This window comes from Pteropus medius, unplaced genomic scaffold (assembly GCF_902729225.1).
Source record: "Pteropus medius unplaced genomic scaffold, Ma_sr-lr_union100, whole genome shotgun sequence".
NCBI lineage: Eukaryota > Metazoa > Chordata > Mammalia > Chiroptera > Pteropodidae > Pteropus > Pteropus medius.
In genome coordinates this window covers 4102617-4129392 of record NW_024351730.1, presented here as the reverse complement: position 1 = coordinate 4129392, position 26776 = coordinate 4102617, and the positions used below count along the sequence as shown (strand labels likewise).

The 26776-nt window shown below is 33.2% G+C and overlaps 1 protein-coding gene across 3 annotated transcripts; it reads right to left on the bottom strand.

Annotated features, from left to right (window-relative positions):
- Window positions 1–32: 32 nt before the first annotated feature.
- On the bottom strand, window positions 33–25173 carry GUF1 (GTP binding elongation factor GUF1). Of its 3 annotated transcripts, none has more exons than XM_039845120.1 (17): window positions 24808–25173; window positions 23076–23187; window positions 22782–22930; window positions 22426–22506; window positions 21447–21524; window positions 20564–20647; window positions 16531–16595; window positions 15814–16017; window positions 14329–14468; window positions 13049–13172; window positions 12554–12686; window positions 11640–11783; window positions 10594–10727; window positions 7436–7537; window positions 6488–6607; window positions 2666–2702; window positions 165–1908 (listed from the first exon to the last, which is right to left on the bottom strand). In XM_039845120.1, exons 1-17 carry the CDS (start codon window positions 24970–24972, stop codon window positions 1762–1764), a joined length of 2019 nt encoding a protein of 672 aa, XP_039701054.1. In that variant the 5' UTR covers window positions 24973–25173; the 3' UTR covers window positions 165–1761. The 3 variants fall into 3 exon arrangements, with proteins under 3 accessions (XP_039701056.1, XP_039701054.1, XP_039701055.1); XM_039845121.1 differs by lacking the exon at window positions 165–1908 and adding an exon at window positions 1936–2403; XM_039845122.1 differs by lacking the exon at window positions 2666–2702 and having other exon boundaries at window positions 33–1908.
- Window positions 25174–26776: the final 1603 nt, after the last annotated feature.

The window sequence follows — 26776 nt, the reverse complement described above, 5'->3', positions numbered from 1 at the left end:
TAGCTGTCTCATATTAAACTCAATAAATGGTGGTCATTCTAATATAGTTTAATGTTTGCAAATTTCTTAGTAATATAATGTCCTCTGGGGGGATACATTTGGAAGGCATACAACACAAAATCATGGAAATCATGTTTGAAGGTGTAGCTAAGGAGAATTTAAGCTTATGCTAAAAAATTTTGAAAAATACTTTATTGTACAATCATTACTACCAGTAAAACTATTTTTTAGAGTCAAAGAGAATGTGTCCAAATTGAAGCATACTAATAAAGCACAAATATTAAATAGAAACATGGTGCATATTATGTGCCAGGTACCAACCTTTAACTTGCCCCTGGTAATAATGGTAGATTTTGCTTTAGAAACTATTTAACTGCTTTTCTAGTTTCAAATATATTTTCCAAAATACTGTTGTCATAGAGCTCAATTTTCATCTATTTTATTAGAGCTAGAAAGGATAAGGGAGATAACTTATTTAGGACTAATTCACAAGTTATTTAATTAACCTCTATGTACAATTTTAAGAAAGTCCCCACTTCTTAATTTATAATTAAAATTACCTCATAATATAATAACCTTAGTATAAAATTCATCATTGATAGTCTTATCCCTAAAAGACATTTATCTCATTCAACTCAGTCAAGGTAGAGGACAGAAATCAATGGCTAAATTATAGTTGACCTTTGAACTAGAGTTTGAATTGGGTGGGTCCACTTAAAAAGACTTTTTTTTTTCAATTAGCCTGCATAGTTCAATTGATCCTCTCAGTGCAAACCAGCACTGTTAAAAGGTCAAGAGGCAATTAGGAACCCACATATTCAGAGCGCCACCTTAAGTTAAAATGAATGGTCAGTGCCCTTAATTCCCCGTTGTTGTTCAAGGGTCAACTGTATTTTATTTTACTGTAATACAATCTCCTCTCAGGTTGGTTTATTGACATACAAGTTAAGAGTACATGCTTTGAAGTAAGGACAGCCATTTACTGGCGGTGTGACCTAAGTAAGCCACTTTACTCTGAAGCTCAGTCTCTTCAATTATGTAATCTAGACAGCAGTTATTAAACTGTCATTAATAAAAGCTGCTGCTAATACAAAACGCCTATAACTTTACACAAGTGCATTTTAATTATCAGAAATAAGACACCCCCACCCTTATTTGAACTTAGATGTATAATAAATAAACATCCAGTTTCAAACTAACATTTATAAAAATTTTATCAAAAACTATAACACGTCTAGATAGTATGTTATTTGACTTTACTTAATAACTGACTCACATATATATATTATCTAGATTTATCCAGCTAACAAATTGATACTTAAGATGATTTTGAAAATACTTTATCTTGGGCTTGAACTAGATAGAATCTTAAGTATGGAAGCCTTTTAGTGTCAGAAAAAATATTCATGAAAACAAACTAAGATTCAGTAAGAACTTACTATGTGTTATGTACTCTTTTAAACATATTATCTCATTTAATCTTCACAGCAACCTATGGAGGGGAGGTAACAGTGTAATCCTGATATTACTAAAGAGTAAATAGGGTAATTAATTTACCTTGCTAGTAAGTGGTTGAACAGAAATTTGAAGCCAATTAATATGGCTTCAGAATCCAAGCTCTTACCCACTACCTTTCAAAGAAAGCCCTAGGTTACTTGAATCTGAAAAACCTAGTAACAAGCAAATTTTATAATTTTCATTGTTTTCAACAAATTCTAAGAAAAACTAAAGGACACACAATTTTTAATTTATAAAAATTCCTTATATTTTCCCATTATCAGATTGTGTCTTCAGAACTTTTATAAAAGCATCTTTTGGAACTTCAACATTGCCAATTTTCCTCATTTTTTTCTTCCCTTCTGCTTGTCTCTTCAAAAGTTTCATTTTTCGGGTAATATCACCACCATACTGAAAAATATTTTAAAAATTGGAAGTCCAAATCACTCCACAGAACATCATAAAGTTACATAGTGACATCAATACAACATTGCTGCTATTTTTATACATGAAGTAGGTATCTGCAAAAACACCTCTGTATTCCACTCCTAGCCTTAGTTTTACTGCCCCAAAGATAAAGACTTTTATTTATTTTTGGTTGGAGATGACTATGCCCATGGAAGCACAGTACCACATTATGCATGTCAAAGAATTATCAATCTCTCTACTAATTCAGGAAGTTTTGGATTAGATAGCTGTAATTTATAATATAGAAACTCACATAGACATAAATGTGTCAGTCCCTATGCATAGGATTTAGAAAGAGCATCTATCCTTTATCATAATAACCAATTAATAACTTTTTAAAAGCTGAGAAAGCAAATTTGACAAAGCAATGTAGGAGGTGGATTTCAGTTGCCATATTCTTTCCACTGTAAGAATAGCCATTGTCTTCAAAATCTTTTCCTAAAAATTAGATCAACAAAATGTGTTATTCAGTTCATAACTGTTATAAAATACTTTCTTAGATACTGCACATTAGGAAATTTTTAAATAAGATGAAAAAAATATTAAGAACATGATCAAAATGAATATGATATCATAGCCAAGATGAAATAAAGGGTATTATAAAAACCAACAATGGAAGCCAATATATTTACATCGCCTTTGGTTTTAAACTCACAAAATAGACATATTATTACAAAGTAGAATACAAGTAGATACGTACACATTTTGCCAAAACATTTTTCCTATAGGCTTTCACACTGTAAAAGAGAAAATTTTATGTAAGTATGTAATTTCATTATACTATTTAAGAGTACATTATTTTCAAAGTTTTCCCTTTTATTAAAGATTTCAATGATAGTGTAAAACTGCTATAAGTGGCAGGAAAAACATGGCATAGATGATAGAGGCTCTGTTTAGTCCTCTGGTGACCAAATCAAAGTTGTGACAGAAATAAGGAGCAGCAGCAAGGAAAAAATCGCTGGGATCTAGATGAACAAGCCATACAACTAGGGAGAAATACAAGAAGTCACCCTGCAACGGCAGAAAGTAGGACGGGACAAGGACACGGGGCTGCCCAGTCTCGAGTGGCTGAGTGAGATGGAGGCTGCAGCAGCGGCAGAAGCAGAAGCCTCTTAAAGGGGCTGCTGCGTCCACAAGCAGATTTTCGCAGTGATAAATCTGCTTGCTCTGAGCACTGGTGCCAATTCAGTGGTACACAGGGGGCACCAGAGACTTACAGGGAGACATTGTCAGAGTGAGGGCCAAAGTGAGACTCACTCTATACAGAATTGCTGGTGGTATCCATTGTTTCCATTTGAGCCCTCCCCCATACCAGTGTGTGGACACAGCGCCACCATAGCCACGAGGTCACCAAACTGGATACAGAGGTACTCCGTCCAGATTCCCTGAAACCCCACCTCCCCCAACGCAGGCTTGCCTTCCCCCAAGCCACATCCAGGTATGTCCTCAGCGAGTGAGGTGCCCCTTGCTGAGCAGCCTAGACTCACACTGGTGGCAGCTGGCTTCGGTTTCTGGTGTGGCCTTTTGAAGCAACTATAAGCACAGCATCCGTGGATTGTTTCCTGCATCATATCAGGTGGCCCCGGAGGGGTAGAGGCTTGGGCTAAGTCTGACCTGCAGCTGAACCCCTCTCAGGACTGTGCCACTGGACACCTACTACACAAATCCACACTAATAAAACCAGGAGACTCAGGAGCTTTGCTTAGTACATAGAAACAGACACAGAAAGGTAGCCAAAATGGGAAGACAAAGAAGCAGAAACCATATGACAGAACAGAACAGAGACTCATATAATAGAGTCAAGTAATCTAACAGATACAGAGTCCAAAACACTGGTTATAAAGATGCTCAATGAACTTTGGGGAAGTGTAGATAAATTCAGCAAAGAGGTAAAAAACAAAAATGGAAATGGAAATTATAAAAGAGAACCAGTCTGGAATGAAGAACACATTATCTGAGATGAGAAGTATATTAAATGGAATAAACAAAGGAACAAAGTGAAAAAAGAAAAGGATCTAACACCCTATCTAGAGGATGGGAAAGCCAAGGACACGCAATCAGAATGGCAAGAGATAAGATGCCAAGGCTATAAAAATAATTTAAGGAGCATATGGGACACTATTAAGGGTCCAGATATGTGTCTAATCGGCGTACATGAAGAAAATCAAGATGTTGAACAGCTGTTTAAAGAAATAATGATGGAAAACTTCCCTAACCTGTGCAGGATATGGACATAAAATCTCAGGAAGCTCAGAAAATTCCAAAAACCAGGGATCCAAAGAGGCCTACACCAAGATACACCATAATTAAAATGCCAAAGGTTAAATACAAGAAAAGAATATTAAAAGCAGCAAGAGAAAAACATAATTACTTATAAAGAAACAACCATAAGACTGGCAGCTGATTTCTCAAAAGAAACTATGCAGGACAGAAAGGCTTTGCAAAAAATATTCAACAGGATGAAGACCCAAGATCTACAACCAAGGATACTTTATCCAGGAAAACTAGTATTTAGAGTTGAAAGACAAAGAGCTTCCCAGACAAAAATAAGCTAAAGGAATTTATCACCACCAAGCCAGTATTACAGGAAATGTTGGAGGGACTTAAGAAGAAAAAATACAAAAGACTCATTTCAGATTAAAAGACACACACAGACTAAAGGAAGGGGATGGAAAAAGATATTGTTCTGATGGACCTAGAAGGTATTTAAGTCACAAAAAAGTAAACATTGTATGATTTCATTTATATGCAGAATTTAAAGAATACAAAGAACAAACTAATCAAAAACAGACTCACAAATATAGTGGACAATTTGGTGATAGAGGGGAGGGGCGGTTAGAGGGCTGGGAGAATGGGGTGAAGGGTTAAAGAAGTACAAATTAGTAGCTGATGGATGGTCACGGGGATGGGAATGCAGTTAGCATTAATACGGTGGCTAGGTGGAGGTTCAGGGGAAGAGGGAGCAACTGGGGGGATCATTTTTTGAACTATATAGATGTCTAACCAATGTACTGTATACTTGAAACTAATTAAAATAAGTAAACTTAAAAAACTGCCATAAGCAAATAATTAAGTAGCTCAAATACTCTAGTATTTTATCTTAATGTATTTGAGATAAAACAGAAAATTCAACATGAATATATTTTATTAAGAATAAGAAGGTCAAGTCTTGTGGGTAGTCCTGATGAGGCCAGATTCAAGCATGGTGTGACTTTGATTACAAGAATTACATAAGGTCATTTCTGGTTCAACTTAAAAACTACTATCACTAACAACTGCAACTTGTAAAAATTAATTAAAAATCATTGTAATCTTAATTACTAACTACCTAATGTGGGTCAACAGTGACTAGGAATATAAAGAATAATATATTACTTTTATAAAAACAACTTCAAGGTAAACTAATTTTAATGTATCCACACAAACAGTTATAAATTAACCTATTTCTATAATGTTTATTGAAAATTGTGAAGGATAAGAAATTTGAAAATAGCTCCACTTTTATGTATTCCATAAGAAGATATAAAATTCTCCTCTTTTCTTTATGGTATTCTCTACTTCAACACAATTACATTTGCTGTTTTAAAATGCACTTTCTAAGATGCTCCTAGGTTATCAACTCCATTCTGCTTAATCTCTGGGTATTCATGAAATACAAAATAACTCGACTAAAGTAAAATGGTATTAGAGAATTAAATTTATTGCAAATATAGGCATAAAATTTATTCCAAGACTTTATAAAAATGATTTATTCCAAGACTTTACTACTGATACTTTAGGTTTGTGTTAAACTAGAAATGAATAGCAACTTTCAACTGAAGAGACACTTCTGATTTCCAAGAAGTATTAAGACAATGAAGGTAAGGAAATAGGAAATGCTGTGAGATACTTCCTGCACTTATTAGTACAGCAGCTTATTTGATGTTCTGATTTATATACATCATGTATCAAGAAACATAAAAAAGACCAGTTTTCTAAACAAATTAGCCTATCTTCCATGTCTATATCATATGTGGGGTCCTTAATCTAGAATGCAAAAGCTTACCATGTTAGCATTCTTCTCTCAGAGTTACAACCTGACTAGCTCTGAGGAAGTGATATTAAATGCTTCGAGTAAAAAATCATAACTTAGTTTTATTATTTATAAGAATATCTCCAAAACTTTTTTAGTTTCTGTTCTTATTAGCTTATAACCATCTACCTGAAGGGATAAAACCATAGAACTTTACAAAAGGTCCTTACCCAAGAAATTCAGTAGTCATTCAATAAAACTAGTAGAAATACAGCAATTCCTCAAACCCATATACATTCTATTAATAATCATAAATAATATCACTCGAAGTGTTAAATAAGTAATTAAAAGTAATAGTCATCACTTAAGTTAATAGAATTAAGAGTAAGATTAATGTTTCTACAAGTAGTAGTAAAGCTTAGGCCAATGTTAAGTTAAATCTTTCAATATTTCATTTTCTAGTTATATCATTTCTTAAACCAATCTGAAATAAAATGAATTTCAACTTACGTTTCTCTTGCAATGATTTTACTTCCAATAGCAGCTTGAATTGCTATCTCAAACAGCTGCCTGGGAAGAGAATCTTTCAGACGTTCACATATCGCTTTGCCAACTGAGTGTGCTTTGTCTCTGAAACAGAAAATGCAACTATTTGCATATGCTAAATTAGAATGTTTAAGTAACTTTCTAGTCCATATGCATAACAATGTAAAGGTGATTCCTTAAGGAATGTTTATTATAAACATCACTCTCTGAATCATATATGACTTTTCTAATTGCAAAAATAACATTCAATCTATTACAGACAATAGAGAAAAACATACATTAGAGAATAAAAACCACTCCTGATGCCCTTCCCTTCGCCCATAGAAAACCATTGTTAAACATTATAAAAAGTTTCTGTTAAACATACACCATTATATTTTTCTATATAATTTTTTTATACTTTGGATTACAGTATGTACATATTCTACTTTTTTATTTAATAGGCATTTTTATGTCACTATTACTCTATAATATAGTTTTAATGGCTTAAAATAATAAATATGAGTGCTCTATAATTTATTTTAACCAATCTATTTCTTGAACATTCAGGATTTCATTTTTATTACTATAGTTTTTTTTTTTTTTATGAAGCTTATAAACTTTTTGTTCTCAATTCTAAATGTCATAAAGTTTTAAAAACATTTTCTTTTACTTTGTCTTGCCTGGTAAGGGAAACCTTTCTTCCTATGATGCTATTCTTTCTGACTACTGTACTTCCAATCTCCCTTTAACATTTTAACAGTTTGGAAAGAGAAGAATGAAAAAAGAATGGAAGGAAATATTAGTAGAGGGAAATTTAATTATCTTTTAAGTTTTCAAAATATAGCAGTCAAAAATTAGCAACTAATAATTATATAAAAATGTTAAAAGTAGTTGGTTTCACATTACATGATTAATTTATATTCAACTTACTTGTGTACAACAGTTACTAGCTCCTCTACAATATTTCCATTCAGTAGAATATCCATTTTTACAAGTTCTGCAGTCTGGTAGCCTGCATCTTCGTAATCAAAACTAACAAGGAAAAATGTCCAAGTAATAAATAAGCATTATACTTCCCAAGAGATTACATTTTTCTTTCTATCCCCCATAACTCCCAAATCAGGTTTCACTTTTCATCAAAATATTGCATATACATTTCAGATGAATGAATTTAAATGACCACTATACGGAATAAACTTCATCATATTTTTACATTTATGAGATGAAGGGCAAAAGCAAGGGGAACATGCTCTAAATGGAGAATGAAAAGAAATTGGTAAGCGAGTTTAGGAATCACTGAAGGCAAATGTGACTTTTCCCAATGTTCCCTCCCAGCAGCTGGTTGGCTATGGACAATAATATACACTAATGGTCATTTCAGATTCATAAGTTGGATTTCTTTTAGTTTTGTAATAAATGCTATAGCATTGATAAACAGCCATTAATAACTTTTGGATTTCAGATATGGTTCTTCAGTTTGAACCTTCACAGAGCTTTTTTGATAATAAAATGTGTTAATACATGTAAAACACTAGAACAGTACCTAGTATATAAAAACTGTTGAAAAACAGAGCCTATCCAAACAGGAAATGAAGTCATCAAACTGTCACTATTTACAGATGACGTGATTCTCTATAGAGAAAACCCTAAAGACTCCACAAGAACACTACTAGAAACAATAAGCAAATACAGTAAAGTCTCTGGTTACAAAATCGATGTTCAAAAATCCATAGCGTTTCTATACTAATAATGAAGTGTCAGAAAAAGAAGTAAAAAAAATAATTCCTTTTGCGATTGCACCAAAAAGGATAAAATACCTAGGAATTAATTTAACAAAACATGTGAAGGACCTATATAATGAAAACTATAAGATCCTATTAAAAGAAATTGAAGAAGATACAAAGAAATGGAAAGATATTCCGAGTTCTTGGGTTGCAGAATCAACTTAGTCAAAATGACCATATTACTCTAAAGCACTATACAGATTGAATGCAATCCCCATCAAAATCCCACCAGCATTTTTTAAAGAAACAGAACAAGAAATCATCAGATTTGTATGGAAGTACAAGAGACTCTGAATAGCCAAATCCATCCTGAGAAAAAAGAACCAGACTAGAGGCATCATTCTGCCTGACTTCAAATTATACTACAAAGTGACAGTAATCAAAACAGCATGGTATTGGCAGAAAAACAGACACACGGACCAGTGGAACAGAATTGAGAGTCCAGAAGTAAACCCATATTTATATGGGTAAATAATTTTTGACAAAAAAGCCAAAAACATACAGTGGAGAAAGGAAAGCCTCTTCAATAAATGGTGCTGAGAAAACTGGAAGACCACCTGCAAAAGAATGAAGCTAGACTGTTGTCTATCACCAACACCAAAAGTAACTCAAAATGGATCACAGACCTGAATAGAAGACCTGAAACAATAAATTGCATAGAAGAAAACATAGGAACTAAACTCAAGGACCTTGGACATAAAGAGGATTGTATGAATTTGACCTCAAAGGCAAGGGAAGTAAAAGCTAAAATAAATGAATGGAACTACATCAAACTAAAAAGCTTCTGCTCAGCAAAAGAAACTGTCAACAAGGTAAAGAGACAACCATCCAAATGGGAAAATATATTTGCAAGCAATGCTTCCGATAAGGGCCTAATATCCAAAATATACAAAGAACTCATACGACTCAATAACAACAAAACAAACAATCCAATCAAAAAATCGTCAGAGGACCTGAACAGACACTTCTCTCTAGAGGACATACAAATGGCCAACAAATATATGAAAAGATGCTCAACAGCACTAGCTATTTTGGAAATGCAAATCAAAACCACAACGAGATACCATCTCACATCTGTTAGAATAGCTATAATCAACAGGACAAGTAATAACAAGTGTTAAAGAGGATGTGGAGAAAAAGGAACCCTCATACACTGCCAGTGGGACCGTAAATTGGTACAGCCACTATAGAAAACAGTATAGAGATTCCTCAAAAAACTAAGAATGGATCTACCATATGATCCAGCAATCCTTCTACTGGATATTTACCCCAAAGATTCAAAAACCCATATCCGAAAAGATAATTGCACACCGATGTTCATAGCAGCATTATTCACAGTGGCCAGGACACAGAAGCAACCGAAGTGTCCTACGATAGACGATTAGCTAAGGAAGGTGTGGTACATATATACGATGGAATATTACTCAGCCATAAGAAGAGATGAAATACTGCCATTTGTGACAATATAGATGGACCCTGAGATAATCATACTAAGCAAAATAATCCAGACAGAAAAAGTTGAAAATCAAATGATATCACTCACATGTGGAATATAAACCTAAAAGCAACAAATGAACAGGACACACAAACAGAGACTCATGGACATGGACAATGGACTAGTGGTTACCAGAGGGTAGGGGAGGAGGGGTTAGGTAGAAGGGATAAAGGGGGTCAAACATAGGGGGTTGGGGGAGGGTGAAGCGGGTTAAGGGGATCAAATACATGGTAGCTGAAGGAAACTGGATTGTGGGTGGTAAACACACAAAAGAACATACAGATGTCAAATTATAATGTACACCTGAAAATTATATAATTGTATTAACCAATGTTACCCCAATAACCCTAATAAAAAAAAATAAAAATAAAACAAAAAAGAGCCTAGCAAAGCACATATAAGCACTTAGTAAGTGGCAGCTATTAATATTAACAATATGGTAAAAGCTTACAATGCTCATCAAAATAGACAGGTTTAACTTATGCTTACAAGTCTTTCCAATTATGGATAAGAACAAATATACTATTGTCTTAATTTTAAAACAAGCTGGTGCCTAGAGTTGCAAATGTTTTCTAAAAGTTTTAAGCAAGGAGGTCACAAGGTGATACTAATATGCCAAAAAAAAGATTACTTCCTAAAGTGTTGCTAAAATCCTTTCTTTCCTCAACAAACATAATTAAGCATTTACTATATGAAAGATATCATATTAAATACTATGCAGAATACAAAGAGAGATAGATAAGATACTCTTCCTAGTCAGTATTTTAAAAAAACTGTCCCTATATCTGAATTTCCCATTAAATTTTTACCTAGCATATCCAGAAGACAGGGATTTCAAAGAATCATAAAAATCCACCACGATTTCATTCAAAGGGAAGAGATATTTAAGCATAACTCTATTTTGATCAATAAACACCATATTCTTCTGAATTGCTCTTCGAGCCTAAAAAAGACAGAAAAAAAATGTGTTTAATTATAGCCTATTCGAATGATTTAAAATATAAAGATGTCAATTACCAACTTAAAAATTTCCTTATGAGTCCTAATAAAGAGTTTACAAAATGAATACTTATTAATTGCCTAGTAAAAACTTGCAAGCAATATTTATAATACAGGGAGAACCATTTTGTATTTCAATCACAATATACTTCCTACCAAAGCTTTTAATCCTTTATCTAACAATTTTATCTTTTTTAATTATAGAGTAGTTCATTTAAAAATAAGTCAAATATAACTACAGATAAAGTCAAAGTTCTAATTTCTTGTTTTACAAATAAAGAAACTTAGGTCCAGGGAAAGTAAGTGACTAAACAAAATTATAATCTAGTTTGTGGTAACAATTAAGATTCATGTCCACTAGCCATCATTTGAGAGTTCTTTTGAATACATGACAGAGTATTTCAAAAAGGTATTTTTGAGGATTATGATTATATCCAATTTTGGAATGATTTTGTAATAAATCACTGATTACAATGTGGCGAGAACTAAAGCAATATGGGAAACACTTCCCAAAGGTATCTCATTATAATTATGTGTATTCAATATCAAGTCCTAAAAAGGCTAAGAGAAAGTATATTTTCAGCTACTCAAGATAAATAAGCATCAAATTTCTTTCCTCTGTGCAAAAATATCCATTCAGTAAATTAACAAAGATGATCAAAATTCTGGCTCTATTTTTTTTAATTTAAAATAAAAATAATTTTAAAGTATAAGTATCTATGTGTGTATCTCTTTTTGAAAACTTCTTATAAATTCAGTGTGCTCCACAGAGAAAAATCTTTCAAAACCTGAGCAGGGAACCACTGCTTGAGAGAACTAAAATTTACTTTTCTATTAAACTGTATTACATTTATACCTGGCAAAGCATCATTATTTTTCCAGTATATTCATCTGGTGTGATAACTGTACCCAAAACAACTGGCTCCAAATATTCTGTTACTTTTGATTTATCAGGGAATTGTGCAGGATTGATGATTGTAATTTCCTTTTCTCTATATTCCTAAAAATAAAAATCACCAATAATTAAAGTCTTAATAAATAATTACCATGTTTTAAAATTTGCTTTCAATTTATAGTATATGTTAAATTTATTTTGTTATTGAATTTATTGGAATAAACAGAATTCCTAATATTCTAATATTATTTTAACATGCTTTAGATTAAAAAAACCCTCCAATTATACTCATTTAACATTAATAAAAATTATAATAAGTAATATATTCTGGTTATTGACATTTAGTAAACGCATTTCATGTACCATTTAGAAAAGTATGATGTAATACTACAATTTAATCTGCCTTTTATAAAGCATTATAATAAGTTTCCTAAGTTAATATTGTTGGAAAATATTTATCAATGCCAAAGTTAACATTTGTTTAAAATTAACAGATTGCCACTTAGATGGAATACTGTCTTTATCATTAACCTGAAATCTAAACTCTCCTACAGCTCTACTGCCAGGTAGGAATGAATGTTTCACTTTTTTATAAAATAAATTACTTATAACCAAAAATATATTCTTCGTCCTTATGCTGGCTTTTCAACAGCATTTTCATTACTAATGCTACTTTTTACCCTCAGTAACAGACCAGTAATGACAATGTAGAGATTTTACCAAGTTAAGAAGAATACTGCATAAATCTTTAGCTTTAACAGCTAGTCAGCTAATGGTACACAAAAAGTTCTCTTGCATTCTGCACACACACGCATACACACACACACACACACATGCAAGCATAGTTTTTCCTTGTTCCTGATTCACAACAGTACCTTTATCAATTTTGCTGATGAAAGAACAGCTTTGTATGGAACAGTAGGGGTTGTCAAAATAACAGAAGCATTATATTCTTGCTCTAATCTCTGGTTGAAAACTTCCATATGCAAAAGTCCAAGAAATCCCAATCTGAGGGAGAAAAAGCCAAATTCCAAAATGTTTCTGTCCCATGGGCTCTATTTTTTTTGATGAATATATTTTTACTTTGTGAGGAAAGGGTGGAATAAAGAGTTATTCAAGCAATTCACATCGTAATTGAATACTGGCATAATTTCATTAAGATTCAAATGTTTCACTGGAATTCTATTGAAAAATCGCTACAAAACTTACCCATTGGATATGAATTCCACAGTGTGAAATAAATAGGCAGATATTGTTTTATTTCACTTCACACTAATATGAACTTATCCTCAGAAATGTTCAGGAGCAATAAACCATTTAAACTTTACTTTTCAATAAAAATGAAAACCTACAATGTAGGTGAATCTTACCTCCAGCCAGCACCTAGGGCAAGGCTACTATCCCGATGAACTGTCACACTGGAATCGTTTAAAGTCAGTTTTTCTACAGCACTCTTCAGGTTATTATATTCAGATTGATCTACAGGGTACATTCCTGAGAACACAATAATTTCTAGTTATCACATGTGAAAAGCTGCCTAAAGAAAAGAACTAAATATGCAATGCTTCCAAGGTCAAAATCAATCATTTAGCTTTTTAATAACTTCCCTATATTTTATTCAACAAAATACTGGTTTGCTAAAAAAAACTATGAATATTAAGTTACACTGACTTCAAAGTGTACTGAAAGTTTCATACCCTTAATGAATGTACACTGGATTAATATTCCAAGTGGTGTTTTTATGATTTTGCAAAAATATAGATAAAACAAAAAAGAATGATGAGAATTAGACCTAGGAAAATACATTCTGTTTATTTCAAGAAACAAAAGTGGAAGACGTTCCGCAACCACAAATGAAACTGCATTAGCAGATAAAAAATAGGAGTATAAATGAAAACTACACTGAATTAGTTAGTAATTCTCTAGGGCAGATTATCCATTAAAGACAAAGATAAATTTTGCTTTTTTTAATTCGCTGACAAAAACTATGAAGTTATTGTTATTCAGATTTTCTTTTATCTGACACCTGAAGTCCTCACCTCTGAACTCCAAATCCAAAGGACTAACTTTGCCTAAAGGCAGAGATAAACAAAGTTTATAATTCCTAATAAGAGATACTAAAGGGAGAAAAACAAGGTCTGGATGGATATCCTTCACAGAGTAACATGATGACCTTCAAATAGGTCTTATTTTTCAAATATCTATAACTCCACACAGTAGTAAAAGGATGTGAAGTTACACATATGTGAGGTGACAACATTCTCTGCCATGTCTACACTATTACAACACAATATTAAAGAAAAGCCAGCTAGGGGGAAGGTACTCAGTAATAAAAACATTCTAATTAGAAAAATACATCAAATATAGGGACCATTTGGGAAATTCATATTAGTATGCTCTTCTATACATCAAATAGCTTGTTTCTTAACAGCCTGTTTCTTATGAAGTCCTAAAAAATTTTTAGAAATTATCTCCCACATAAGTTTTACTATACATATGAAATTGGCTAACATATAAATAGCACACACACACACACAAAACAAAGAGTATCCTGGAAATAGCTGTTATTTAAAATGAGTATTTCTAGTACTTTTTATTTTAATTTACAGAATAAATTGGCCCTCATCCTTTGAATCTGTGAGCTCCTCACCTGCAAATACCATTGGTTTCGCTGATTTAAACCCAGGCAAGGGCTCCACTGGTTGTTTATGTAAATATAATGTATCTCCTACTTGTGCTTCAGTGACATCTTTCATCCCAGCAATCAGATAGCCCACCTGTCCTGCATATCTAAATAAAATTATTATATGGAAATATTTACTGCTTTAATGTTTCAAACGCATACACAATAAGCTCTACCTTTCCAAGAAATGATCACTTTCCAAACAAAAACCTCATGAAACTGAAAGTGCTACATATCTCTCAACTCTAAGGATTAGCAGCAAAAGAATATACGATGCCTTAAAATTCATTACCAAGGACTTCTACAATACAACAAGCCTAAGACCTTTTTAATGACTTTGCCCACCTTTGCATATTAAACAACAGCTTGTAAAATACAGTGTAAACATAGTGAACCTGGTAAGTGCAGAAACAAAACAATTCTTGTAATGTAGTGTGAAACATTATTTTATCAATGAATTGTGTTACAAATGTGCTTTAAAAGAAAGAACAAGATTAATTTTTAACCAAGCAGAAATATGTGAACTCTCAACAAATTTGACTTATATCTGATGTTCCTGTTCTAAGAAAAGTGCAAATCCCAACATTTCGGAGTAATGTTTATTCTGTTTTTCTTTTAAGTAAATTTCCTACATGATAACAAACTAATTTACATAAGGTATGAGTTTCTTGTTTTGACATGTAGTAACAGCTGGTATACGATATATATGGCAGAATACAGACAGACTTTAGAAATATTTGCATAAAATTAAAATACTTTATGACTTGATAAAAAAAATGCAGTGAGCAAAATATGCTAGCTTCAGACATACGACATTAAACTATCAAGTGTGACCAATACAGTCACCTGATTCAATACCTTAATTTTTACAGATGAGGATAGAAAGCTCCAACTATTTGCCCAAGGTAATTTATCTCATCAGTATCTGAAGTACTGATGGAGTAGGCCCTCAAATATTAATAAGTAAACTCAGAACTCAGTTTTTCCAATACACAGTACCTTGCTAACCCCATGGGCCACGAATTCTAGTTAATCCAAGTTTTACCATGAATTCTATACTAAAGAAAAGAATTATCAAATTTTCTTCACTTTTATTTTGAAAAATCTAATCATAAAAAAATTGTCAAAATGATACCTGATATGGATATGGATATAGGCGAGGGAACTATTTCTTTCACTGTCTCATCAAATACATACAGAATCCAATCTGTACCAGATCATAAAATTAGTTGTAACTAGTCAGGAGGAATAAAAAGATATCAAATCTTTTTACTGTCCTTCACACATGAGATTCTTTTTAAAAGAGCATTCACTCTATAGTTGCATTAAATAATTAGGTTTTGTTTTGTTTCTAAGTCATCACATTGGGATCATTGGAAGTATACCAAGTTGAGAAAGAATGAAACAGAAACACATACAAATGTATTTTAATTATTAATGTAGATGACTTACAGTTTATGAGTTGGCAGCTCATTAGGATTCAGAACTCCCACTTCGTTAACTTCATATGTCTTTCTAGTATGTGCAGATACAATTTTATCTCCTTTGGAAACCACTCCATCAAACAATGCTACATTGGCTATCACACCCCTATACTGGTCAAAAGTGGAGTCAAATACCAAAGCTCTCAGGGGATTTTTGCGATGTACTTTAGGACTATTAAAAATAAGTAAAAAGTAAATACACACATAGTAAATTAAAATATTAATAAAATGCCTTTTTTTAACTCAAATATTATGCTTAATACATTCTAGTACTTAAGAAAGGTTGATAACTGATAGCCAAAATAAAAAGATCTTTCTCTAAAATAAGATACAATGCCTATTTCTATATTAGTTTTAATTCAATCTCATGTTTTAAATAAATGACTTTTAAAATTACTTACAAAACTGATGAAATATATTTGTTCAGTATTAAAGCAAAGAACAGTCAATGTTCTCAAGTCTCTTTTTACAATGATTGTTAAGAGGAGATCCCTATTCTCGTTTTTTCTTATTTCCCTGTACTGTGTTTGCCCTCCATATATTACTAAAAATAAATTTAAAAATTTATTCTCCTTGGCCACAAGAGTATATTTCCCATATTGAATAAGCCACAATAACAGATCAAACGGATGGTCTGTGTACTATTAAAGATTAATGAACAGTATAAAAATAGCAAAATACTTACGGGGGTATTCTTTCGATGACTGCCTGAAGAACACTTTCAATATTTGTTCCAAGTTTAGCAGAAATCTAAAAATATATACGTACGGTGATTTCACTCGTATGTGGGATATAAAACTAAAAAGCAACAAACAAACAAGACAAACAAAAACTCACAGACATAGACAACAGTTTAGTGGTTACCAGAGGGAAAGAGGGGCAGGAGGCAGGTAGGTCAGGGTAAAGGGGGTCTAATATATGGTGACAGAAGGAGATCTGACTTTGGGTGGTGAACACACAATGCAATATACAGATGATATATTATTGAACTGTATACTTGAAACCTATATAATTTTATTAACCAATGTTACCTCAATAAATTTAATAAAAAAGAAGTGGGAGCACATGTGAAAAAAACAAACATTTAAACTTAAAGCTCTACTTTTCTTCTATTCTAGTGATGGAGCTTTATGATCAGAAAAAAGAAAGAACTAACAGTTACAATTTGTTTGAACATAGTAAAAGGAAGCACAAAGCATATAGTGTATTGACAAATGTCCTTCCAATACAGTTAGGTGATTCTGTGTTTCTTGGATTAAATTATAAAAGCATTCTGATTATGGTGTTGAAAGAGCAGTGGTCTAAGAGTTAAAAAATTCTAGGTTAACAATCATGATTCTGCATAGAATGTAGACTTTGACCTGTGCATACTTCTTCATGCTTCAAGTTTCTCATCTGATAAGTGATTATTCTTATTTTGCCTAAATCTCAAGGTTGTTGTGTGGAGAGATTAAGCAATATACATACACTAATTATAAAGTACATAATTACTATTGTTCTCTCACTGAAAAAGCAAGCCAAAAGACTCAAAACTCATGTGCATGACTGACCTTTGTCATCATCAGTAATTGGACTGTCTCTGAAATCTTGATTTCAAAACCCATTACGTGAATACCACCTCTTACCCTTTAAACTCCCTCTACATCAGTTTTTCAAACTCAGCAATAAGGACATTTGGGCTGTTCTGTGCACTGTAGGATGTTTAACAGCAACCATGAAATCTCATCAATCCACAAGATGCCAGTAGCACTCACTTCTCAGTGTGACAACAAAAAATGTCTCCAGACATTACCAAATGTTTCCTGGGTGTAAAACTGACCCCTAATGAGAACCACTGCTCCAGACTCTAGTAACTTGTTTGCAACAATCCTTTAAGATCACCATTTCTAATCCATTGAATGGAATACTTTTTTTCATTATTCATTAGTCCCCTGCCCCCTTCTTTCTCAGCTGAGACTCCAAGGTCCACTATTTACGATCACTGTTCAACTGCTTTCTATTCTCTCAAAGAGCATAAGCAGATGGTAAAATCTCAACTGTGAATGCATCCAACTATATGCCTTTTCTATGCTTATTACCAGAGCAGTTTAACATTAGTGGAGAAAAATCAAGTAAGTGGTCTGGCTAGTTTCTTGTGAATTCATGACCACAAGTCTCACTATGTAGTTAACACTTCCTGGCACTCCCAGGGTATGTCCCCTAGTAAATTCACAGTGCTATTCAGTAAGATAATTCACACCACTTTCCTTCAATCTACATTTTCTCCTCTGGAGAATTCACTCTCAGTTGATAACTTTGCCTCATTTCATTTAAGGAAACAGAAAACATCAAAAACTCCCTTATCCAAACATATAAATCCATCTGCACCTATACCCACAACCTCTTTGCCTTCTCTTGTTATAACGAGTATTCCCACTTCCCTGAAAATTCAATCCTTCCACACTTCTATTCTGAATCCTACTCTCTCTAAACTCTTACTCAAAACACCGTAAAAACTGACAATAATGTAACATGACTTCTAGGACCTTTTCCTCTATCTATACTTTACTCCTAGGAAACTGCATCCATTTCTATGGCCTCAATACTACAAACATGCTAATAACTTCTCAGTATCTATCTCTGAACCAACTCTCTCTGTGACTGCCTGAATTGTAGATTTATGCGCTATCTCTACTTGGGCATGTAGTAGACATTTCTAATAGTAGACACTATGCCCAAAACAGAGCTTTTTATTTTCCCCCTATATTTGTTCCTTTCCAGGTCCACTCCATATTAACACCAGTATTCAATTAATTGTTCAAACCTAAAGATTCCTGATTCTTCCTTTTATTTCACTTCCTTACATATAACTCACCAACAAATCTATTACATCTATAAAATATACATCAAATTTGTCCCCTTTTCCAACATTACCATCATATACTTAGCCACCACCATTTTGCACCTGAGTTATTACTGCACACTGGTTTCCCCTATCTCTTCTTACTCTTTTCCAACACATTCTCTATAAGGAAACCTGAACGATCAGTTTATTTCCTCTCTTGCTTTAAAATCCTTTATTATCTTAGAATAATTTTCAAACTCTTTAGTATATAGCAAGAGTCTCAGCATGACTTGATTTCTGGCTACTCCAAAGCCATCTCATCTAACTTGCCTGCTTTCTGTCCCTAAATCATGCTAATTCTTGCCAAACATGCCAAGCCTTTACACTTGCTCTTTCTTCTTCCTGGAATGCATTTCTCCCAACTCTTCATTTCTTCAGGCCTTAGCTCATCAGAGAGACCTTCTCTAAGTTAGTCTGTACCACAGCATCTCTCTGAAAAACAAGACTTTTCCATTGTTAACTATGGTATTCTACCTGAAAACACAATTTGTTGAATGAATTTCCTTGACATCTGTCTCATTCAATAATCACTACATTTACTTCTTTATTTACTATTTAATGACTGCACCCCCCAAGTAGAATATAAACACAATGAGATAGGGGTCTTGTCTGTCTGTTCATTGCTGTGTCCCTAGCTGCAACAAGCAAATAAGTATCTAAATGAATTCTATAAAGATGTATTAAAATCAGAATAGTTAATTATACTTTAATATAACATAATCCAAATTATGAAAACATAATTCCAGGAATGCCTTATAATAACGTCCCATTCATATTAAAAACCATTAAATTCTGTGTGTATGTGTATCTAAGAAAAAAAATTATTGCTTTTCAGTCATTACCAAGTTGTATGTAATCATCTACTGTGTGAAGTGTAAACAGACAAAAAGCACTCAACACCTGAAAGTTGTTTTTTCAAAAATCAAACAAGATTGAAAGTGTAATCTAAACATACTGTTGCTCTGACATACTTACTACATAAGCATGTAGCATAGTTTAGCCTAGTGTGGTTGTGGCTATTTAACGCCCAAACCAACATTTGAAAAGCAAATTTAAAAATTCAAATTTAAAATAGTATTAATTGGATGTAAATAAAATATATTGTTTCCTAAGATTATTACTCTAGCTAGCTATTTATAAAAAAATAAAATAAAATAAAAAATAAAAAAAGGTCTTTGTCAATTCCAACATACAAATGCCCTAAAATTAGTTTGGACCTGCTCTTCAAGAGAATATTTCCAGAGAGGCAAAATGGCGTACAAAAAAGAATATTGTAATGTGTTGCAGAAAACCTACATTTTAGTCCTGACAAATTAGCTAACTATAGATCTGTAATTTTAACTGACAAAATCTTTGAGCCTTAGTTCTTTCAACAGTATCACAAGAATAATTCCTGTCTGTCCTAACCATGTAACAAGGAATTTGGGTTAAGATCAAATGAAGTATTAGTAAAAAGAACTTTGTAAAACTATTAAAAATATTAATATAATGATGGGCTATCAAAAACTATGAAATTTCACTTAGGCCAAATATCTGAGGTTTTAAAAAGTATAATCAAGTCTTAAAAAAAAAATAAAAGGGACATGGTTCTTTAGTGTAGCAGTTAGCATGTCTGCTTTACACATAGAAGGTCCTGGGTTCGCGCCCCAGTGGAGCCACGGTCCATGGTCTATGGCCATGCTACCCTGAACAAGCCCGGCGTCTGATCTTGGAAGCTAAGCAGGGACGGGCCTGGTTAGTACTTCGATGAGAGACCACCTAGGAAGCCAAGTGTTGTAGGCATAAATAATAATAATAAATAAAATAAATAAATAAATAAATAAAGGTATTTTACCTTAATACATTCATCACTTGGAATATCAAACACCTTTTCAATTTGTTTTTCAACCCTTTTAGGATCAGCATTCTTCAGATCTATCTTAAAAAAACAATTCATCATGTCTTAACTTAATAAATAAAATGTATTAAATATTAATTAAGAGTACTTGGAGATAGCTAAAAGCTATCCATGATTTTTCTTTCAAAAGTATTAAAATGACATATATAGTCAATACAATTTTAATAAGCATGGCCATTGAAAAACAGGGAAGACAGAAGAGCATGCAAAAAATTTAGGCAGTAAGCTACTCAAGGCAGTAGAAGAGTTCAATAACAATTTATTAATTAACACCATATAAGTTGACTTTAAGTTAGGTACAGTTTACAAAAACAGTCTTACCTATGGGCAATCCTGCTTCTTTTAAACTTAACCCCAATACCAAAAAATATAACAATGCAATGCAGATTTTTAAATTAAAATTTTTAATTTATTAATTTTAAAATATAAAATACAAAGTTACAGTTTATACACAGTGCTCACTTTAGCACTTAACTGTTATATTTCATGTTATATTACATTGTTTCCTCCTAGATCACAAACTCCTTTTCGTTTCCTATATGTAGTTTAGCGTAACAGACATATGCTAGCTGCCCTGCACATATACCTTTCCTATACAAACAGCCTTCCATCACTCCATGTAATTCAGAGAAACTATCTTCTCAACTACATGCAAGGGTATGGAAGTTACAATTCCATCACGTGCAATTCAAAGACATAAATCTCATCAATATATTTAATAAACAGCTGAAGTTCCCTCATATAAAAAAAGCACACTTGATACTCAAACACTAAATTTACTTTTAGAAAGTAATAAATAGCATTGTTCTCTCATTGTTACCTTGTTTATAACTGGAATCACTGATAGCTGTGCTTCAAAGGCAAGAAAGAAGTTTGCTACAGTTTGGGCTTGAATACCCTGGAATATCAACACAATATACTGAGAGGCTCATTCTATCATGTCACAAAACATGTAATTCCAGATCATACCACACATCTTCATCAAAAGCAGAATATAAGGCAAACTACAGCATCTATACTTCCATGGATCTGGATTATTCCCTGTGAAATTTATTTCAGTTCAGGAAGCATTTGTTGGAGGGAACTGTGTTCAGCATTAGAGACACAAAGACTCTCAAGGTCATCAAAGCCTACTAAAGAATAGAGTCATGTGATGCAGTTTATAAACCCAGTACTACATATATAAGGTAGACTGACTTTCTCTGACAGAATCAGGGAAAGTTTAACACAACAAATAAAACATTTGGGGGTTTAGATGAAGAGTTTGTGAGAAAGTGAATATATCAAAAGCTTTATTTTAAATAGTATATCATAGTTCTTATATGTTCAATTGTTGAACATGCTTTTATGGTTATATTTATACCACAAAATAAATGGGTAATGTTATTGACATGTTTCTTTAACACGTCACATATTATTACCTTTAAATCATCCAAAAAAGACCTCAAAAATAAAGATTTACATTCAAGTTCTCCTAAAAATTGATATGGAAAACTGAGATTAAAAACTTAAAAACTGAGTTTTTTGGTAGGATATATAATATGACATACTTCGACAAAAATACAATTGAATAATTCCTCTGATCAGATAAAAAATTTTAAAAGATGAACAAGTCAATTTCACAAAATGCTTTAGTATAACGTCAAATTAACAGGACCAAAGCATATAACTTTGGTTAAGTGATACAATAAATCTTATTTTTATCAAACATAAAAATTCTATTTTCGAAACACTTTAAAAAATAACCTCTCGAAACAACCAAATAGTATGTTACATCATATACAATTAAAAGTACATACCTCATTTGCATCAACCACAAGTAAAACACCCTGGCAAGCAGACAGTGACCTGGATACTTCATAACTAAAATCAACATGGCCCTGAGAAACAAAAAATATCGATACCTCTAAATATTAGCTATAATTGTTTTAGCTTAGGTTATGGCAAACCTATTGACTCCACTTGGAAAAAAGTTAATAGGTTTCTTTTGTTTAGCCCACATTTGTAAAACAATTTACACTAACCTAAGAACAATGAGAAAACAAAAAGCAAAGTTAGGTGTCTAATATCGGTTCAAAAACTAAACTAGGATTTGTTTATACTATTAATACAAGGCTGACTTTAACAATGGAGACAAAATTAATATTAAACTTACTGGTGTATCAATGAGATTTAAAAGGTATTGCTTTCCTTCACAATTATAGAAGAGAGATGCTGTCTGTGCTTTAACAGTGATTCCTCTTTCTCGTTCCACTTGCAATTTATCAAGAACTTGCTTATTGTTGTTTGTTTTATCAATTGTCCCTTTAAATAGAAATGCATGATTTATCTAAGGGCTTTTAAAAAGAAACAATACTGCACATAAAATTAAAACCAAATTGCAAAAAGCATGATAAAAGTAATTATCAATTACTCATTGCCATCAATTAAGTATATAAAATGAAAATACCTGTCAATTCTAGGAGCCTGTCAGCTAAAGTACTTTTGCCATGATCCACATGTGCGATGATACTAAAATTTCTAATATTTTCAACAGGGAATCTAGACATGTCAATTTTTTCCTAGAAAGGGGTGAGAAATATTACATTTATAAGTTATAAATCTGGCACAATGTGAAATAAGTATACTAATTCAAAGAATATTCTTTTAGCCTTCTTTGAACAATTTCATTAATAGCATTTATATTGTTTATGTTATTCCTCTGACAAAGTTATGTATGGCTAAACTCATACTACAGTGAATTACAATATGAGTCATTGAATACATCAGTTTCACTGTCAAAAGTGACCATACAGCTAAATAAAAGTTCCTTATAATATTTCCACTACTTATAATATTTCCACCACTTATGAGGAACTGAATTTATTTTCAGGAATGGAGAACACAAGATACCTAGAACTCAAGAACTGCCTTAGAACACCATGTTTAACAAAACCTCTTGAGGCAAAAAGCGACAGAAAAGCTAAAAAAAAAAAAATCCTTTTCCTCTATAATACATTTAATCACCAAAGTCAGGTCTTTTAAAACCCTGTGCTCCAGAGCCTTCAAAAGTTTAAATTAGATACAATTTTGTTACTTGCAACTTCTCTAAAGAGAGAAAAAAATCACATCAGCAAAAAAAGGCTCTTATTTACCAACTTCAAATTCAAAAATACTTTAAAATGTAAATTCTAATTTTTAGTTGCACACATCTTTAGTTTTTATTGAGATTCATTACAAAAACTGCTAAAAAGTTGATATTCAAGAAAAACATGTCAGTTTTTTGGACTCTATAAACATTTTATTTTTCCAATAAAATCTATACTGAAAGAAATTCTGGAAAAAACTAAACAATTTGTTTGCCCTGTAGATTTCTCCCCTGTCATTTATTCAAAAGATACAAAACTGCACCATATTTAAGAAATTTGAATTACGACATAAATTCATTTTAAATTTTACAGGCATTTTAGAAAAGGGCAAAACTTTTATGTAGTCAATATTATGTAGTCTTATTTTTCTCCAGTTACTCATAACTTGCAATTACTTCACTTTTCTATCTAACTTATTATCTCTTCGTAGTTAACAGATATAGTAGTTTCTACAGTGCTGCACCCCTACCTTCTCCAATCACAAGAATAGTCAGAGTTATACAAGTTTGCTTTGACTGATGCAAAATACGATAATAAAAAGAAGCTAAGGCATATCCAGCTCTTCTTATATTCTAAGTATTAGACTCAGTTCTATGCCTTCCATCGTGTAATGCTCATAAATAGGCATTTGATGGTTTTATTAGTACCTCATTTAATAAATGAAGAAACATTCACAGGAAGGTCAAGCTTCCCTGACCAGAGCATACAGCTAATAAATTGCAGGAAAATGCAAATAGAAGCTTCTTCAGTAGGATTTTAGGAGTAGTAATGTAATATACGCAAAGTGCTTAGATCAGTGACTCGCATGAATTATTAAGTTACTGACATTACAAATTAGGAAACTCAGGAGTGACTTGGACAAGGTCACAGGTGAGCAACGGAGAGTTCTGAAACCCCAGCGGAGCGCGCGCGCTCAGCTCCGCCTCCTTTACAAAATCGTAACCTGATTTCACAGGTAATTCTAGGAAACCCTTCACATCTCCAAATTCGCAAGGTGCACCCTCCCAAGTTTTAATACGTAGTTAATGTGAAACTAAAGGGGAGGGGTGTCACCTTGCGCTCTGCAGAGCTGTGGAGACTGTCCAGAGCCCTGGAGCGGGCAGCAGCCCCGCGGCTCGGCACGGGGAGAGGCCAGGGCAGCATCCGACAGGCAGCCCCGGAGACACATGCCGGGATCGCGCGTCCACGCCACCAGCCTGGACCCACAAGAAACTGCATCCCCCCAGGCTACGGAGGCGTCAGGAGAGGGTCCCCAGAGGCTCCAGCGCCATCGCCTGCGACTCGGTTTTCTCCAAGATGCTATGGCTAGGGTCCGGCGAACAAAATTCAGCCTGACTATCCCAGGCAGAGAGGAAAACCTGCTGAGGACTACAACCCGCAACTAGCCGCTCCGGCGGAAGGTTGGAGACGCAGCACCGCACGCCGACGTCCGCACGTCGCAAAACGTCTTGACGTTAGCGTGCCTCCGCGCAAGGGTGTTAAGAAAACACATGAGAGGAAGCGCTCCCAAGCAATGTTAATTGTGCTCTTAGCTAAACGTGGGATTTTCCCTCCAACTAGATGGCTAAGTGATATTACAGTTGTTTTAAAATCTGGAAGGCTAAATATATTCCCCACGTTGTCAGTGATGTCGCTAATATTTTAGCGCATCCGAAAGGAAACGGGCAGTAAAATTGCTTGCATTGTAACCTGGGAAAGTTTTGGCCAGGAGTGAAGGTTGAAAAAAGTTACAACCGGAACACCCTAATGTCTCCGTCATCTTCAGGTTACGACTTCAACAGATGTTTACCTTGCAGGAAGCAGAGCTCTGGTTAAGTAGATGAAAGAAAATGAGACTTGTATATGACACGTAGTGTCTAGTCCACAAACTCCCATGGGATTTTCTGGAAAATCCAGGATGTGGTGCAGAGGAAGGCAATAGTAGCAGCTGTGTTTTTGCATTGTTTAGTTCGTTCCTGGAGCTACTATAAATTATGACAGTACTTGATAACACCAGTAATTGGAACTGTCACCTTTGTTAAAGAATGAACTTAAGAGCTACCTTGAAATGCAATGAACATAATGATTCCTAATAGTTCATATAAATCAATGTTGCCCAAACTTAAATAATTTGCATATTCTCATTGATTTTCGCCATATCCTCATATTGCTATTATATACTGAATAATTTTCTTTAAATCAACTTACCTTTTATACTTAATTTATTTTAAAATAAAAATTTGTATCATTATCATTAATGGGAAAAGTACTACGACCTGACAAGTTAAAAAAAAAATAACAGTCAAAATAAGTGTAATGAATTTAAAAAAAAGGTGATTCAATTCTAGCTAGGATGTTACTTGCTAAAGGCTCTGAATCTCTTGATTAAAACCAGAGATGAGCAAGCATTCGATAATTACTTACAAACATAGAACCAAACAGATTTTTCTCCTTAACTAATCAGCAGTATTGAAATAAAATTGAAAGAATTTTCCCTGTTTGATTCAGTGTCCTTAATGCCATGAGTATCTCACCCAAAATCATTTTGGCACCTCCATTAGTCTTACACTTTGGGAACACTGCAACATCTTATGTGGTTGACATATTTCTAAACCCACAGATTAAGTCTGTCTTTATTAGGAAAATACATAGCATCCCTGTGTCAGGTATCGTACTGGAAATGTAAATTCAGAGAAATTAAGCAAATTGATGAAATTGTATAATAGACAAATGGAAAAAATCTATATTTGAATTCAGATTGTTGGAAACCAAGACTCATTCCTCTGCAATATCTGTGACAGCACAAGCATATTTAATATTCAACCTGGGAAGAAAAAAGAGGTGTAGTCACTAAAGTTTCAAAGAGGAGGTATATTTTCTCCTGGGCATGGAAGGATAAAAAGTTTCTCAAAGAGATACCTGGAGCCTAATCAAGAAGAGGAATTATGGACAGTATATGTACACTGTGTTCCCAGTACTGTCCTACACAATTTGTATGTATCAATTTCCTTAATCCTTACAGATTAAGGTACTCTTATGATTG

Coding starts and splice junctions, on each gene's coding strand:
- GUF1 (XM_039845120.1), bottom strand. CDS start 24,972: ATGCAGTTTCTTGTGGGTCCAGGCTGGTGGCGTGGACGCGCGATCCCG. Junction 22,931..23,075: donor CAGGCTCCTAGAATTGACAG/GTATTTTCATTT, acceptor TTCTATTTAAAG/GGACAATTGATAAAACAAAC. Junction 2,703..6,487: donor AAAATCATTGCAAGAGAAAC/GTAAGTTGAAAT, acceptor TCTCTTTTACAG/TGTGAAAGCCTATAGGAAAA.